Source organism: Musa acuminata, chromosome BXJ1-3, assembly GCF_036884655.1.
Source record: "Musa acuminata AAA Group cultivar baxijiao chromosome BXJ1-3, Cavendish_Baxijiao_AAA, whole genome shotgun sequence".
In the NCBI taxonomy this organism is placed as follows: Eukaryota; Viridiplantae; Streptophyta; class Magnoliopsida; order Zingiberales; family Musaceae; genus Musa; species Musa acuminata.
The window spans coordinates 39910093-39925000 of NC_088329.1; the positions used below are offsets into that span (position 1 = coordinate 39910093).

At 34.8% G+C, this 14908-nt stretch overlaps 2 protein-coding genes across 2 annotated transcripts in view; one reads left to right on the forward strand and one right to left on the reverse strand.

Annotated features, from left to right (window-relative positions):
- Positions 1-1170: 1170 nt before the first annotated feature.
- Positions 1171-10271, reverse strand: LOC135629596 (delta(14)-sterol reductase-like). Its single transcript, XM_065137181.1, has 13 exons — positions 10117-10271; positions 9905-10022; positions 8887-8957; positions 7515-7571; positions 6105-6196; positions 5182-5229; positions 4023-4143; positions 3898-3944; positions 3260-3341; positions 2762-2838; positions 2522-2641; positions 1683-1757; positions 1171-1604 (listed from the first exon to the last, which is right to left on the reverse strand). The coding sequence occupies exons 1-13, from the start codon at positions 10162-10164 to the stop codon at positions 1451-1453; spliced, it is 1110 nt and encodes a 369-aa protein (XP_064993253.1). The 5' UTR covers positions 10165-10271; the 3' UTR covers positions 1171-1450.
- Positions 10272-12219: 1948 nt separating this feature from the next.
- LOC135629601 (histone deacetylase HDT2-like) overlaps positions 12220-14908 on the forward strand; it is a 4801-nt gene continuing 2112 nt past the window's right edge. The window contains exons 1-3 of the mRNA XM_065137190.1: positions 12220-12334; positions 14662-14732; positions 14817-14908. The exon at positions 14817-14908 is cut by the window's right edge and continues 126 nt beyond it. Coding sequence (XP_064993262.1) covers positions 12322-12334; positions 14662-14732; positions 14817-14908 — 176 coding nt within the window. The 5' untranslated portion in view covers positions 12220-12321. The remainder of the gene's footprint in view (positions 12335-14661; positions 14733-14816) is intronic.

The window sequence follows — 14908 nt, forward strand, 5'->3', positions numbered from 1 at the left end:
TCAATCTACTTGCATTGGCTGTTTGTACAATAGGATAGAACAAGCCTATTTGACAGTCATTGCAATCAGTAAATTAGATCACCGCAGCCTACAATGTGATCAGGACATGTAGTACTCAGATGCTGTCGCTTCAAAATATTCCCTTCATCAATGGTGAATTCGTGACGGAAGATAATGAGCGTATGGTACTTCTCAGTAGGTAATACTGAGATGATGGCTTCTTCAGTGTTGAATGCAGATGAATACATACTTGTGATGTGGTTTGCTCTGTAATGCAATGCATACTTCACAGTTGTTTCTCCTCCATGGAAACATGCAGACCTTCATCATCTACTGGAATCATGAGATGCAACTTCAACCCTTTGGAGACTCCAATATGTTCTTCCGGCAAAGGAGAACAGTGATGGTGTAATCAACCCCTCCTATGCCCAAATCTATACACATTTCCCCCACCAATTTGTGTATGGATTAGATTCAGATCAATTATAGCCTGTGAAACCTAAACCAAATTTCTCCGTCTCTTTCTTAGTTTGGCTCTTTTTCCACCATATTAAACAAGCTTGTTCTAACACAAACAAACAGCAACTTCTTTGTCCCTCTTCTTTTTCAGTGATACCTAATGCCAATCATATTGAGTACCATTAGGTTGGATGGCAGACCCAGAATGGACCAGTTCATACTAACGCAACACAGGAAACAGATCATAATAGCATCAGTTGTTACCTGGTTATTGATATGTACTCCTGTAGATCAATGGAGGAGCCATCATTCACTACTGTCCCCGGCAAGCATCTTCCCAGTGGCAACAGCAGCGTACCATCGAGTTGTCACCGTCATTGTCACTTCCCCCTTGTTTGTTTGTATGCTGAGATTCAAACATCTTGGACTGCACATGTTCACTAGATCAGTAGCAATAATGTGGCATCCAGCTCTTTTTTCATGTGAAAACAAAAGGAGATTAACCCACAAGAGGAGAAAGAGACAGGATTTTGTTACCTGGGTTTGGCCCAACTACCAGTGATATGAAACATAAGCAGGCTAATGCAACTTCAACTAAGATCACAAGAATATAACAGGTTCGACAGTTCATCATATTAAGAAATATTGCTACAATAAATCAAATGCAGAACTACACTAAGCTACTCTACTACTGAGTGGAAATGGGATCTCTTCGGCACAACTCCAAGTTCAAATTAGCTAGTGATTAAACAGTCAGCAATATTTCCGTTACAAGATGATCTACCTAATTAACATGAGTTCTGCAAACAATAATGTCGAGCATCACGAGCTTACATACAAGGACACTTTGCATGAAGACCTGTTTGCAAACAGTTGATGAGTAACATGATTCGGTCAAGGCACAGAATTTGGAGATGAGGCACCCAATCCATGACCACTATTCTGGGGAAATAACAAATGAGTTGCCTCTATCGAGCTCACTTTAGTAATTTTAGTACACATATGGCAGTATCCTCCATGGAACTAGCTGGCAGTATTCTGCCCAGATTTCCTTGTACTTCTGCGAACACCTTGCTTCATCTCGTCTCTCCCTCCAAATAAGTAGAATAAGGAGGTATGTAGGATAAAAGTATGGAATGGCAGAGCTGCAAAGAGGGTGAGAGATCAAACATCAGTGTTTACACCCACTAATTAACAATAAACAGATGGTGAATAGGCATCACCTTATTCCGCACGGCAAGCTGAATGAAAGTGCTAGCAGTAAGTCACCAAGGTAATTGCAGTGTCTTGCAATACCCCTGAAACAATGGAGATGATTGACATATGAGTTCTATAAACAGGAACTTTCACAGGGTCATTTTAGATGGGGAAGCAAGATAAAGGATCTAGTACAATCAGTGCCCCTAAAAGACTAAGATCACCATGCGTGATAGTTGAATACAAGGAATGCAAATATGCTCACTAAGTAAAAAGGAACATCATTGATGCACTTCTTATGAACAATTAGGGTATCCAAATCCAACAAAGGCCTGTTGTTGTTAATTTTGGTGAGTAAAGAAATTATGGAAACTGGATTCTGCTTTTGATCATGCAACTAAATGCATCCCTGTTGCAGTAAACTAACTAATTTTCTTTACAAACAGACCAGTAGTAAAATAAAGTAACTGACCACATTATTTATGCAATGAACTAGCTTAGCAGTCTGATGCCAAGAACATAAATCCACTGACGTACTTTTCCAGATCTTAGTTGATCTGAATAAGATGCCTCAAAATTTTGAAAACACCAGTGGAAATTGTTTTTTAGTTTACAACTTCAAAATGAAACTCCTCCGCAAAATTTCTGAATTCCTTAGATGACACCCCGAGAAATATTAATCTCATAGTGGAGTTCCATAGGAAGTTATTTGAGAGATAGTATGTAATGTACCAAAATGCTACACTTGTTTCATTTACTGGTTTAAAAATTCAAATGAATTAAAACATATATAGCTAATATAAAAGAAAATAGGTCCACAGGTACTAATAACAAATTCAGTGTGATACAAGTTCAGCAACATTACCAGTAACCAGAGGCAAGCAGCTTTCCTCCAATAACTTTTGGAGCTTTACCCCATATGGGAGCTTTAGGATCCTTCTTAAATATATGCTTTTGCTTGTTAGCTCCTCTAAATACTCGATAACTGCAGAATTCAGCAGGATGTTTCAACAAACTTGAGGATCATTCAGATCTTATAGGCAGCATATCTAAGGTATGATTTTACTGAAAATTGTTTAAAATTACACAAACAAAAATGTCATACCCAACAAGGAAAACCAAGCAATTGGCAACAGCAGCAACTTTCGTTAGCTCAACTTTGTTTTTCAAAAGCCACCATCCCTGAAAAGGTTCGATGAACAAAGGCACTATCAGAGAATTGCATGTATATTAATGTACAAGTAAACTCGATTCATTCACTGGTGAGACTATTAGAACAGAGTCTTTCATCAGCATTTTTAAGGGGCAATAGCATCACAAGGTAAATTATTAGAAAAGACTGATCAAGCAGCTTAGTTTTATTAAATCATCAAAGTCTAGGATAAGCCATATGTGATGCAGCTGATTTTGGTGTCTATTCCTAATTAATTCAAATTTTAATTTATACCAAGCCCTTTACGAATTACTCGAATCTGATTATCTGAGCAGACCAATTCTGCCATTCTGGTTTGATCCCGCTCCAAAATTTAAGTGCAGCTGATGATTTCTTTCCTACTCAACCTTGGTGGATAAAAAATTATAACATAGCTGAGATCTAACATGCCTGGATACTGAAAGTGAAAGGAATGAAGACTAGATCTCCAAATACCAGCATAAAGCCCAACTTTTCAGCTATAATATCCCACCTATAAAGTGAAAAAGAGAACAAAAATAAGAAATTTGATACAATGATTCAAATATCATTATGAAGAAGCCAAGAAGACAATTATCATATGAAAGAATGAAAGCCAAATATGACAAGGTTTCAGAACATTAGTGAATAGTGAGCACTCCAAATCATCAAATTAGAATCCAATATGGGGCCACACATCCCTATCCTTTGCAATCTTCATGAGAATGAGAAAAACTTAGCCTACAGCATGGAATTTAAAGATTAACAAGCACAAACATGTTGCATTGTTTTAAACTTTTCACCAGCTGTGCTAAATAGAAAGTGGTCATTTTAAATTAATAAATCAATTACTTTCTTTCTTGAAATCATCACAAATAAAAAGGAGTATATTCTCATCCCATAAAACATTAGGCCATCCAGTGGTAATCCAGTCTATTTGACATTCAAAAGATCAAACTCATAGGTGGTGGCGGGATGCACTGCATGTGCAGGAAAAAAGAGAACAGGAATTATTAGCAAACTTAAACACACAAAATTAACCACATTTTTCTGGGATAATAAAGACTTACGTGGAGGTCATGAATTCCTCATAGAAGAAATAATCTAAAACATATAACTACAAAAGAGAAAAGAACATAAATTAGCAATTATAGATGATGCAAACTCCAACATAGAAAATTTTATTTCATGGTACCGTGCAAAATAGCTGGTAAAGAATAACTGAAAGGTTTGCAGTGCCAGCTTCATAGTTCTTTGCCAACAGAGAGAGATTGATTAGCAACCAACCCATCATTCCAGCTCGAACAAAGAAGAATCTGCAAAATGGAATGAGGATAAATTTGTTAAAGATAGAACCATGCCATTAGTTACTATTTTTCCATCTTAAAAAACAGCATTAGCCAATTCATTGCAATATGTGAACACGAGGTTAGAGTGTCAATAAGTAGGAAAATATTTTTGTTTTGGCTTTAAAAGCTTGAAGGCTTCAATAACAGAAATAGAGAAGTTCTCAAAAGAAACAACAGCATTTACATGGATCAAAATGGGACTTCAACATTGTCACATATTCGCAAATGGCTATAGACATGTTCAAGTCTTAACTAAGCAATAAACCCAACCCAACTTATTCTTCTTTTTATTTGGTTAAAACTTGAATCATGCGATGAGACCAAAATAGGCCTGTGACAAGCTTATTTTAGGTCATGTGCAATTGGTGGCATGGTGGCAGTCTGGTTTTATAACTAATTATGTTGAGATAAGGAGAAATAAGTGCGGGCTTTGTCTTTATTCAGATCAATTATCTGATGGCAGGTAGGATAAGATAAAAACAAGTCATATTATTTGTAATTTCTGATCTTATTTATTTGAACCAACGACAATTGAAGCAAAGTATCTTTTGTCTGCATTGACCAAGACAAAGAATATGAATATCTCTGCCTAGCTTGTCTCGGTGGCCTGGCACCAATTTTTAATCATGCAGTGGGATGGATCACACAACTCAACAGGAACCAAGGTGGTATGCATCTGCAAGAATATCTAACAATGTGCACTTAACATTAAAGCTCGCACTCACAGGTGTAGATCTGATGGTATTTGTCAATTAGTGAGCACCTTTAACCACTATAGGTCTATGATAAGCTCCTAAGTGTTCTTACTCGAAGTGTTTGAATCCCACCATTAATGAATCATCACATGCAACCCAATAAACAAGATTCTTATTGCAATTCATAAGAAATGGACACAGGGAAACTGCAGATAATAGTAATCATCATATAACTTGATAAAATGGTTATAATAATCTATTTAATAATTGGGAAAAAGAATCCAGTAAAACAACGAACAAAAATGCATACTTGAGGTCAATTCCCAAGAAATGAGGATTAAGTTGTACTCCAAACCACCTGTTAGGAACCATGAACATCAAAGGCATCAATAATCAGAAAAAGCATTGTGAAACAACACTATTTCTGCAGATCAAGTAAGAGAAGTAATAACAGTAATGTACAGTGTCATGAAGAACAATGTATCAGCCAATGTCCTCAAAATATTTAACTTATGAAAGCTTATAACCTTATCAGGCAAAGGGATATGCACTTGGGAAAGGTTAAGGGTAAGAATAATGTGCGACACAGGCTAATTCAATCTTAAGTTTAAAGGAACTAGTTATGCATCCACAGGGAAAAAAGGTGTGCACAAGTACCAAAAGGAATGAGAAGCAATAACTTCCCATATGTCCTTTAAACTACATTTTTTTCCTAAGTGATTAATTATAGCTCACATAGATGATAGCAATTAAATGACACAGCACTACTATGTGAAAACCTTCCAAGTAAGGCTTTCATCTTCCTTGGTAAAACTGCTGTCATAATGGACATGCTGTTACAAGGTGTGCAATATATATTGATCTGTTCAAAGGTGCCTGTTCTGAGTACACAAAAAGTCCAGATCACAGTAGTATGTGACCTTAGTAGCTCCTGTAATTATCTAAGTTTCTGCAAGCTTTCAGCCAAGCTTTTGTTCTTACTAATTTTTAGTTGAGATATCTAAAAACAGCATGTAGTTATTGTCCTGTCTATGTGCATCAAACATAGCCTGATATCTATATAAAAGAAAATAAAAAAAGCTCAATTGCATAAGAGTGCCACTCTCTTCAAAGCAAAATTGACCGAGGAACAATTTGTAAAATTCAATGAATATATTAGCTTTTCAGAGCAAAAATAGACACGAGTAAACAGTGAAATGACTAGATAACACATGAGAAATGGTGTTACGGTACCAGTCATGAATAAAGTCTCCTGTGACGTGAGGTTTTAAAGAAGAGCTCTGGCTACGTGACTTAAGGCCAGCAGCATATAGTACCAAGGAAACCTGAAAAGAAGATCAAAAACAGACATTATAAGCAGGCGCATGGATAATAAGAACCATATACAATTTGAATAAAGATGCAAATAACAATGAGCAATCAATTTTTGCTTTCAGTTTTGAAAATGATGTGTCTTGCACATCAATAATGATATCATTTTCAGCTTTCTACAGTTTGAGTTAAAGAAATTGGATCCTTGCTGGGCTTTCTCCAGATAAATACAATAATAGGAAAAGAACTCCATAGAATCGCACAGAAGTATGTCTTTTCTGCATTCTGAATGTTCCTTAAATTGTAACCTAAACAATGGCAGTAAGATTGTTAGGTATTCCTAATATGTATTCATTTTCTGTGCCATAATTTACATACCAGTTCAGAAAGATGGAAGATCTTAAGTGCCTAGGAAATATGCTTCATAGCCACCTGGAGATTAACAAGCATCAAAAGTATCTAAAGATATGAATCTACTTCAAGCTTACAAAGTCTACTCTTCCTAGTGGAGTGAACTGAATTTGCCCATAAGCTAAATGGATTGCATGTGAACTGAATTGATACAAATGGTTGTACAACCTAAAGCAGCACCACCAAGCATCATTCAGAAGATACAGACTCCAATATATGTTAGATGAATCAAAAAGTCTCTCGAATTAAATATAAATAAAGAATATTTTAGCAACAAAAGAGATAATTTATAGAAGAATGCGCCTAGTTTGTCCACAAACTTTTTAAAGAAACTGAATTTGAGTTTCACAAATATCTAGAAAGAACTTTAGACTTGCTACAACAGAAACAAGCATCAAACTCATATTACACGCTTGGAAATAAAAGCATAACAATCTTTCTACAATATGCACCCTGACCATTGAATTTACTCCTAACAAAAAGACTGTCGAAAAACCAAAGGAAACCAACAAACGTGTGATGACACATCTGCCAGAATATATGATCCTGCCACAAAAACATATCACCTTGCATACAAGAACAGATCTGACTAGAGGTGGTTAGAGTTAGACAACCATCATCCAAACAAATCCTGACTGCTGTTTACATACTTGCATCTGAAGGAATCTGATATTGAGAAAGACGAAACCACACATGTATGTGTTGCACCCCCAGTAATGTAAGAATCAATATACAAGCTTAGTTTTCAGTATAACTAATAAATGCATAAGAATAATACATATACTAGAAAGAAAGACATGACAGAAAATTGATGAGAGTTGTGCAAATACTGACAATTAATGATCATCAGAGTGTCAATGTCAAGTACCCAAACCAATAAGTTCTAAAGTACAACAAACATTCCTATGAAAATGAACTTACAAAGAGGCTGAATATAAAAGTTGCTGATAGCAACTCAAGTCCTTTGTCTGCTATGACCTACAAACATATATGAAAAATTGGATCAATATTTTCACTAATTATGCATTATGCAATATAAATTAATAAATTACAACAGCATTATAAGAGCACTAAAATGTTGACTATTAGATGCTTGCAAATTGATATTTTTACAGTATTTAAAATTGAAGATTACTGACAATTATATGATCAATATTTATAATATGGCATTGTCTCTAAGGAACACAGAGATGATACATGCTGTAAAAATTATCTAAAAATAAAATAAATATGATAGGCTACAAGTTTTTCTTAATTGTACTTCAAAGAATTTGATATAATTGGACTTTGCTTGGAAACAAGTTAATTGGCCAAAATACTACAAACATAGATAACCAGTGTCATGGAGAACTAACCCATCACAAGGCAGTTTAGATGATCAGCTATAACATATGAAAAATGCATTCAGCACAAAATAAATCATAATGTAATAGAAAAAATGACATGATGAGAAAAAGCTGTTGGCAAAAAAAAAATGACAAGTCCATCTCTGCTCCTGAACATAAACCAAATGAACAAATTTTTGGAAGTCAAAAGAAAGGCTGTGGTTCATAAATGGTGGAATGCTTATAAACAATAAGCATGAATATCTAAAACAAGGAGGGTCAGAAAAAAGCAGAACCAGAAAATTTATCAACAGACTAAGATTGTATTTACAATTAGTTCATCTATGTAACTTACACTTACCAGACATGGAAGCCAAAATTTCACCACAGTGTGATTCCATGACAAAATTCGGGATGAACCTCAGCTGAAAGGTCAGTTTTACCCAAACAAAGGTGATATTTTCACATTCCATCCTATTCCTTTGCTAGAATTTTTTATTTGTATCAGAAGAAATTGGAGTTCAAAACTGACAAAGTCAACTAACGACAAAGAACTCCAAGCTACTTTAACAAATCAATTGCTTCTCGTGGCAAAAGTAGGCAATTGACTACTAGGAAGCACTGAACTAAGTATTCAATTATTAAATATATTGATAAAATAGATGTTATATTTTCTGTTTGTCTATAAAATATTTCCAGAATTTAATAATATACTTGCAGATCAAAGCATGTGTAAGCTTGGACTTCCTTCTAACTTGTAAGAATGTCCCAAAAAAATCTGATAATAAACAAATAGTATTTGTGTCGATACAATTCACAAGGAGCTAAAAGCAAGAGAGTTGAGAAATGCCCTGACAAAAATAAGCAGAAAAACAAGATCATCCATGTTTATATAAGTTGTACGTGATTGAGCATGTAAACCATTGTGTGTATAAGAGTATAGATAAATACAGTTAAAAAATGCATACCACGGCGGACATCAACTTCATGTAAATACCAATCTCTAGAAGTGCCATTAACAGCAAAAGTGATGCCAAACCTGAAAAGGAAGAAAGAGCAAGGAAAAAAAAAATCTCAGAACCATTGTCACAATGTTGAAAATGGTACATTGCAAGATATATAAACATAAGGAAAAGAATCAATAAAGCATAGAAGACATGAATGGTCCAGATATTTCAATTCCTACATATGTTTTATAGGCACAATTAAGGTGCTATCTATACTAACTCCATGGGTCTCACTCTTTTTTCTTCCGTGCATTTTAATATGTGTATAACTTCCCAACCAACAACTTGCCAAATTTTGATAGATCTGCTGGGATCCACCATTGTCCTATGTTGAAATCTTCCACACTTTCTCAATCCTCCGCTCCAGAATGGTGTATACATTCGACACAGTGATCCCAAAGGAAAAACAGTTTGTTAAAACAATTGGGGATAAGGAACCTAAATTTTGGTTAAAGATTATATCTATTATGCAGTAATAAATGGAGCAATTCATTATCGTTAAACAAACTTACAGGTACACTCTGGACAAACGTGGTTCTTGTTATCAAACATAACATCAAAGTATTTTAACTTAGGTCACCTTCAGCCACAAACCAAGCTTTTGATTGTTCAAAGGAAAAAAAATCAATATTTCTCAAGGAAACACTCCCTTGATATTACATCTAAGGCATCTACCGAAGCTCAGTTCGTGCTGAACTTGCAAACAGTCTTAGATACAAGTCTTTACAATTACTGCATCATTTTAAACTCATGTCACATTTTCAGCACTCACAAACCCAGCAGATGCGATATGACATTTCCACAAACACTTGTAGGCAGAGATCCCAGGTGCATTATACATTCATTTATTGCAAAAAAACCATTCTTTAAACAGAAGCGATGCAACAAGACAATCAAGAAGACAACATAATCAAGTGTTCTATCAAGAGAACGCTCTCGGGTATACAGTAAGCGGAGGATGGGTGGAGGATCGGCGGACCGTTGCATCGGTAATGGAGACGTGAGCCGTCTGATAGAAGGGCGCCGGGGACGATCTTTCCCGGAAGCACGGATCCGGCGACAGCCAAATACCCCAAATAGCACGAAAGAAGAACGACCTAAAAAGAAGAAAGAGATGATATGCTCAATCACAACTCTACATAAAGATGGCAGCAAGACCAGCAGGCCTTGGGCGTCGCTTCATGCACTTACGGAGCTCCAAGAAGGGATCAGACCGGCGAGAATGGCTTCCACTTCCATGGCGCAACGTTCGTTCGCCTCAGTCGTCGCCTCTGCTGCTGTCGCTGTCACTGTCACAGAGTGAGAAGGGGAAGGAGGGAGAACTAAAGGGAGGATGAAGCGGGGGTAGGTAGCGAGAGAGATGTGAAACACGTGACTTTCGGAATCTGGCGAATAAGATATTATTAATATTAATCTAATGCTAATATATCATATTAATTTTTTCCCTAATGTGTCACATTCACTTACTAAGAATTTATGGTTCAAAATATTATTTGATAATTTTTATTATTCGACGATTTTGTTTATAGATATCAGTCAACTTAAGTGATAAAAATTATTATAAATTCTCAAATTAAATTTTGTATTCCCTATTTCTCCATTAGAAAAGAAAATATATATAAGCGTTAAAAGACAAGTCTAAATGCGTAATTTAATAAATAAATAAAATAATAAAATTTTATCATATGATGCTTTATATTTAATTCTTAACACTTTTTTTTATTTAAAATTTTAATAATGAATCATAAACTGATTTGATCCAATCGGTATGATTCGATCTGAGTCAAATTGATTCGGGTCGAATCCCTTTGGATCAGATTGGGTCGAAAGCCTTCCAAAAATCAATCAATCGATTCCATCTCCTCGTCTTCCCACTTCACCTCCATCATCACCACTACCACCTCCACCTATTATGCCACATCTTTTCTCTCGTTGATTCCTTCCTTTTACTCCATGACTTTCTCTAAGTCATTATTCTCACCTTTCCTCCTCTTCTTCATCTTTATCAGTCTCCTTTGACTTTCTCTTCCTCATCCCTCTCTCTAGTCCTCTTTTCCCTCGTGTATTCTACCATTATATTATATTTTATCTTGTCTCATTCGTCTTATTTTATTAACTTAAAAAAAGTTATATTATATACAAAATTTAAAAAATTATATTAAAATATAATTATAATAAATTTATACTCTTCCTCTTAATAAATTCCTTTTACACTCAAATTATACTCGGTATAATTAATTATTATAAAATCATAAAAATAAAAATATTAAATTTAAAACATGTTAGGTGATCAAGTTTAACTTAATCACATTTCAAGTGTTACTATGTTGACACGAGAAATTGAGAAAAAAAATGTAGAATTTTATAATTAGTTCAAGGATGAATTTAGGAAAATTTTATATAGAACTAATATATATTTTTAATATATTTTGTTGATGAGTGTAACTCAAGTGTAATTTAAGTATAACTCAATTATATTTGTAAATATAATTTAGAATAATTTTATATAAAAATTGATATATTTTTATAATAACTCAAGTTTATAGTTTTAAGATATTTTATATAAAATTTAATATATTCTATTAATGAGTATAACTCGAATAAAATAATTATTTTACATAAATTATGAAGGGAGAGATAGCGGGTGGTGGAGTGGAGGTGGAGGAGATCAAGAGCAATTTTGAAAAAAAAAAAAATCAAGGGATAATTTAGGAAAAATGGATCAATTTAAGATTTAATTAAATCGGTTTGATTTAATTCATCCAAAAAAATGGTTCAATTAAAAAAAAAGAGTTAGATTTAGTCAAATGATAATCATCATTTTGTTATGATTTTATTAAGAGTATTTTGATCAAAATTAAAAAAATTGATAAAAATCAGATAAGGGGTGTCATATTATAAAAAGCAGGAGTTTTTTCGATAAATTATCCTATCTAAATTATTTATATTTTAAATTATTTTGACTACTTAGATTAACGGATCTTATTCCAAGTATGATCCGAGTCCACGTTGGTAGGGCCAACCCATGTTAATTCATTCGGATCGGATCCATTCGCTGCCCAAGGTAAAACCCGAACCCGGACATATGAAGCGGAATGACGCCTGCCTCAACCCGGATGTGGAACTCCTCCATGTGATCGATCCAATTAACCAAATCAGCATCTCCCGGGCGGATCACGAGACCGACGGCCAGCACGAATCCTAACACAAGTTACACATCATCCACGGCCGCGATGGACGATCCGAACCCTCAAGTGGCTACCGTTTGCCTTTAAAAGCGCCTCCTCCTTTGGAGCCCAAACCAAACCCTAAAGCCTCACCGCCTTGTTCTTGATCTCGCCTTCTTCTTCGCCCTCCTCAAAACCCTAATCCTCCTCTTCCTCCTCGCCGACCGCCATGGAGTTTTGGGGTAAATCCTCCTCTCTTTCTACGTCTCTGTCCTCTCTTCCATCTCGTTCACGCGATTGCTTGAAGTCTGTTAGGGGTTGCCATCTTTCGTTCGACGCTCGATTTGATCGATTAGTTTAAGTTTTCTTTGGCTACATGAATCTTCTATTAGGTAGCATTCCCTCCGTACAGAATCTATTCGGATTATGTTATTTGGTCGTGTTGACTGACGATTTTGATAGACACACATTTTCTCGCATTATAATCATTACATTTCGCAATGTTGCATCATCCTTCTAGGCAATCTCTCAGGTGTATTAATATTTCAGTTGCTGGGTGATGGAATTAGTGGTGTTTTTTCGTGTCAGAGGGGCTATGTAATCCTAGGATTGGATAATTCTACGAGCTTATATACTTTTTTCTTCTTGAGCTCACCAGTAAGCTGTAATGGGTTTTTAGCTGGTCAAAGAAAATTTTTAAGCTTCAATGAGTATATATTTTGATATGCCCAATTCACGAAAGGTGTATGAGATCACCCCTTCGTGGATCTCTTTTCACTAATACGTGTAGAACAAAAAAAAATCTGGAATCTATCCAAAAAAGCCCCCGTTATTGGGCTTTTATCGGATGGCACCCCCATAATTGGTTTTTATCAAGGGGGCCTTTTTTTTATTTTGATAATGCTCGTGAATCGGGCTGTTTCAAGTCACAGATCTACGGGCCTGTTTCGTTTGGTTTGGCCATCACGGTTCGGGTTAGGTCGATTCGGATTGGATCATGATCGATTTGGATCGGATTGGATCTAACTTTGTTAAACCTGTGAATGAGTGTAACTCGAGTGTAATGTGAGTGTAACTTAGAGTATAATCAAGATATTTTCATCAAACCAATCCAAATTTCTTCAAAACTATTAGCACATGATTCTAAGATATTTATTTTTTTTCTTTCTAATCTTTTATGATTTTATGATGAATAAAATTTTAAATAGGGTATTTTTGGGTTAAATCAATGATCAAGTGTAACTCATTGAATTTTTATCAAATCTTTCTAAACTTCTCTAGAATTACTAGGGTGAGATTAATAGGTTTAGTATCACTTTTTCTATTTAGTATGAATTTAGAGTAATTAATTTTTTAAATACGATAGTTTTGGGTTAAATCTGTGATCAAGCGTAACTTAAGTGTAACTCTTTAGATTTTGCTAAATCTATCCAAAGTTATTTTGCTAATTTTTTTGTTATTTTGTTGATAAGCCTTCCTCTGTATGGAATCTGTAAATATTCATGTTTTGACAGTCATGAAATCCAATCAACAAAGTACTTATCCAGTTGAAAGTTAAAAGTCTGTGCTTTGTATCCAAGACATGTAAATTTCGTGGGTTTTTGAGTGCAAATGCAAAGTTTGTTTGAACATCTATCATCATCTTTTGCGTTAGTGCATTTTGTTTTTCAAAAGAGTGGGGTAGTGTTTTTTTTTTTTTTGGTTTGGTGGGGGGGGGGGGGGGGGTGGTATTGGTATTTACAAACTAGAATTGCTTCTTTTTGTATAAAAGCTTGCATAGACTGTTATATATATATATTATATACATCCTTTTGTATGGAACTTGCATTGGGAATCTAATGGGATGGGCAAATTCAGTGGATTCAGTTACTATATCAAATTTACAATGAGATAAGAACTAAAAAGCAAAACAAAGCCAATAAATTTGGGAAAATAAAAATACTATATATTTGATGAAAATCTATCGGAGAGGTTGTTGTTCATCAGTTGATGATAAAATAGGTATTTTACTTAATGCACATGTTGCAACATGGTATTATGACTATAAATGTTGGTTGAGATATGTGGTTTACATTTTAAGTCATTTTAAATATTTCTTGTGTCCACAGTTTCTTTGGTGTGTTATGATAGTGTACCACATGCTAATATTAATCTATTCCTACTAATGGGATACATGAATACATGATTTTAATTGTGATACAAACAAAGTTTTGCAAGTTTGTTTTAGGAAAAACAGTTGTTTCTTATTGGGTCATAGCCTGAGCAATTGTTGGTTGGGTCTTGAGGTTTTTCTTTTAGTCTCTTTGAACGAATTATGATAGGATAACAATATTTTTCTGTTGCTAATACAAATGGCTGATCTCTTTTATATGGACTCATTTCTTTTCTGGTGTTTCATTTATAAAGCCCTACTTCATTTTTTTTTCTAATACTAGGAAGCACTCTTCGCAGTAATTTGTTAGTTGGTATGAGTAAATGTTGGTGGGAATTAGGACAGGAGTTAAGACTTGTATTTTAGTTTTGTTATTGTAGGTTTCTGAATGTTCTTAATTTTACTGCAAATTTTTAGGGCTCGAAGTTCAGCCTGGCAAAACTGTTAAGGTCGATCCTGGGGAAAATAAATTGTTACATCTTTCACAGGTTTTACTCATCCCATTTTGATATTTATGTATTAGGTGGTAGTTGAAAATGAATTTATGTTTAAAATCATCATTATGTGTGCAGGCATCACTAGGGGAGGTGAAAGATAAAGGAAATGAAGGCGTGCCAGTATTTGTGAAGTTTGACAATAAAAAGCTAGTTATTGGAACTCTCTC